The sequence below is a fragment of the Phaethon lepturus genome, unplaced genomic scaffold, assembly GCF_000687285.1.
Source record: "Phaethon lepturus isolate BGI_N335 unplaced genomic scaffold, ASM68728v1 scaffold14501, whole genome shotgun sequence".
Taxonomy (NCBI): Eukaryota; Metazoa; Chordata; class Aves; order Phaethontiformes; family Phaethontidae; genus Phaethon; species Phaethon lepturus.
Window position 1 is genome coordinate 14009 of NW_010517075.1, and position 1915 is coordinate 15923.

The following is a 1915-nucleotide window of genomic DNA, read 5'->3' on the forward strand; positions in this document are numbered from 1 at the left end:
CCGGAGGAGAAGCCGCGTGATGGTTACCCTGACAGCATCCCGATGAGTAACAAGAAGCAGATGAGCCACCGGCTGAGCTGAGCGGTGAAAATTATTAAAGAACGAGGAAAGAAATATCCGGAGAAGAACAGATTTTGCTCAGCAGAGGCCAGCTGGGCCCCTCTGGAGAGGACGAGGGAGACAGCGGGAGGAGGTGTCCCCCGGGCCGCTCATTGCTTCCCTCCCCAGCGCGCCGCAGCCACCCGCGCCAGGGCCAGGCTATGCTCTGCACTACCAAAAAACCAGCTGAGGTTCAGACACTGAAAAATAACCCAAGCCAGGGCCTCATCCATCCCGGCGAGGTGCTGAACCACTGGGGTGCAACAGGGGGCACCCCATGTCAGGGGCTCAGGGCTGGTACCACTGACCCCAGCACAGAGGGACCATGATCAGGGTCACCGACCCGCGCCAGGGCCAGGCTATGCTCTGCACTACCAAAAAACCAGCTGAGGTTCAGACACTGAAAAATAACCCAAGCCAGGGCCTCATCCATCCCGGCGAGGTGCTGAACCACTGGGGTGCAACAGGGGGCACCCCATGTCAGGGGCTCAGGGCTGGTACCACTGACCCCAGCACAGAGGGACCATGATCAGGGTCACCGTGAGACGCAGCCTGGCAGGGGCAACTGAAGCCATACACAGGGAAGGAGTGCCACCACCAGAGCCCTGGGGCAGAGCAGAAGGCAACAAGCAGCTTTCAACTGAAGGTGCAGCAGAGAGGGATGTTGACTCTGGAACCTAATGATGGTGATGTTCCTGGTGCCCCACAGGCAAGTGGGCACAGTGCCCCAACTCAAAGCCTGCAGAGGAGCCCAGAGCCCTGTCCCAAACAGCTTGTCCCCCTGACCCACAGCCCAGCCCTGTCCCCTCCAGGACTCACCATCCGAATCGATGCTATTCAAGGCAGTCGGTGGGATGATGGACACTTTGTACTGGCCCAGGGGGCACCTCTTGCCAAAGACTTCCTTGCAGGTGCTGTGAACCTGGGGCACAGGGACATATGCATAAGCAAAGCCAGGAGACACAGCACGAAAGCCCCCAGCCTCAGTTCCCCAGCAATGCACCCAGGAGGGGCAGTGCTGTCTGTGCCTTGGTGGGTGGGACAGGGACAGACACATCCTTACGATGGCCTTGCACCAGAGACACCGCCAGTCTTGCAGCCCCCGGACACTGCCGCAGGTCCGGTCGCAGACAGCGCAGCGCGCGCTGACAGGCAGGGTCCCCCCCAGCCACTGGTGGGGCATGGCCACCTGCGGAGAGGGGCAGTCGCCAACGGCTCATCACCCCCGCTGCCCCCACACACTTGAGGGACAGCGACACGGGCCACCCCCCTCCCTAGGCACCATGGAAGAGGTGGGCTGCCCCCGGACCCCTCCCATGCCCTCTCGGCCCTGCCTGCCGGGCCCCTCGCAGCCGCCAGTGGGCAGAGCAGGGCTGTCCGCAGCAAACGTTTGCGGGTGGCCCTGCTTGGAGAGCAATAATGGATCCTGGGGCCGGGTGACACGGCTGGGTGACGCATGTCCCCAGGCCATGTTCCCACAGAGCCAAGACCAGAGGCCACACAGTGCAGGGGCAGCTGGGTGCCAGGGTCCTCCCTGCTCCTGATTTGGGCAGAGCAAGGCCAACTCTGCTGGTTGCTCTGTCCTGCCAGGGTGCCCTGCCCCTGCTTACCCCCTCCTCGTCCTCAATGATTTCGGTGCCGATGGAGGCCAGGGTGGTCCACTTGCAGTTGTTGGTGGCTCTGACAGCGCAACGCTTGTGTGCCTTGAACTTGCAGACTGTGCAGGGGGGAGCCGGTGAGGAGCGGGGACAGTCCCCAGGGGATGCGCAGCCCTGGTCCCCCACCCCTCCACGGCTGGTGACACCAGCCAGTGGGC

The 1915-nt window shown here is 62.9% G+C and overlaps 1 protein-coding gene across 1 annotated transcript in view; it reads right to left on the reverse strand.

Moving 5' to 3' along the window:
• The window catches only part of DGKK (diacylglycerol kinase, kappa), a gene marked incomplete at its 5' end in the record, with an annotated part of 10736 nt that extends 8920 nt beyond the window's left edge, over nt 1-1816 (reverse strand). Inside the window, 3 exon segments of the mRNA XM_010296280.1 lie at nt 919-1021; nt 1163-1288; nt 1710-1816. Of these exon segments, the coding sequence (XP_010294582.1) occupies nt 919-1021; nt 1163-1288; nt 1710-1816 (336 nt within the window).
• Between the last annotated feature and the right edge of the window lie 99 nt (nt 1817-1915).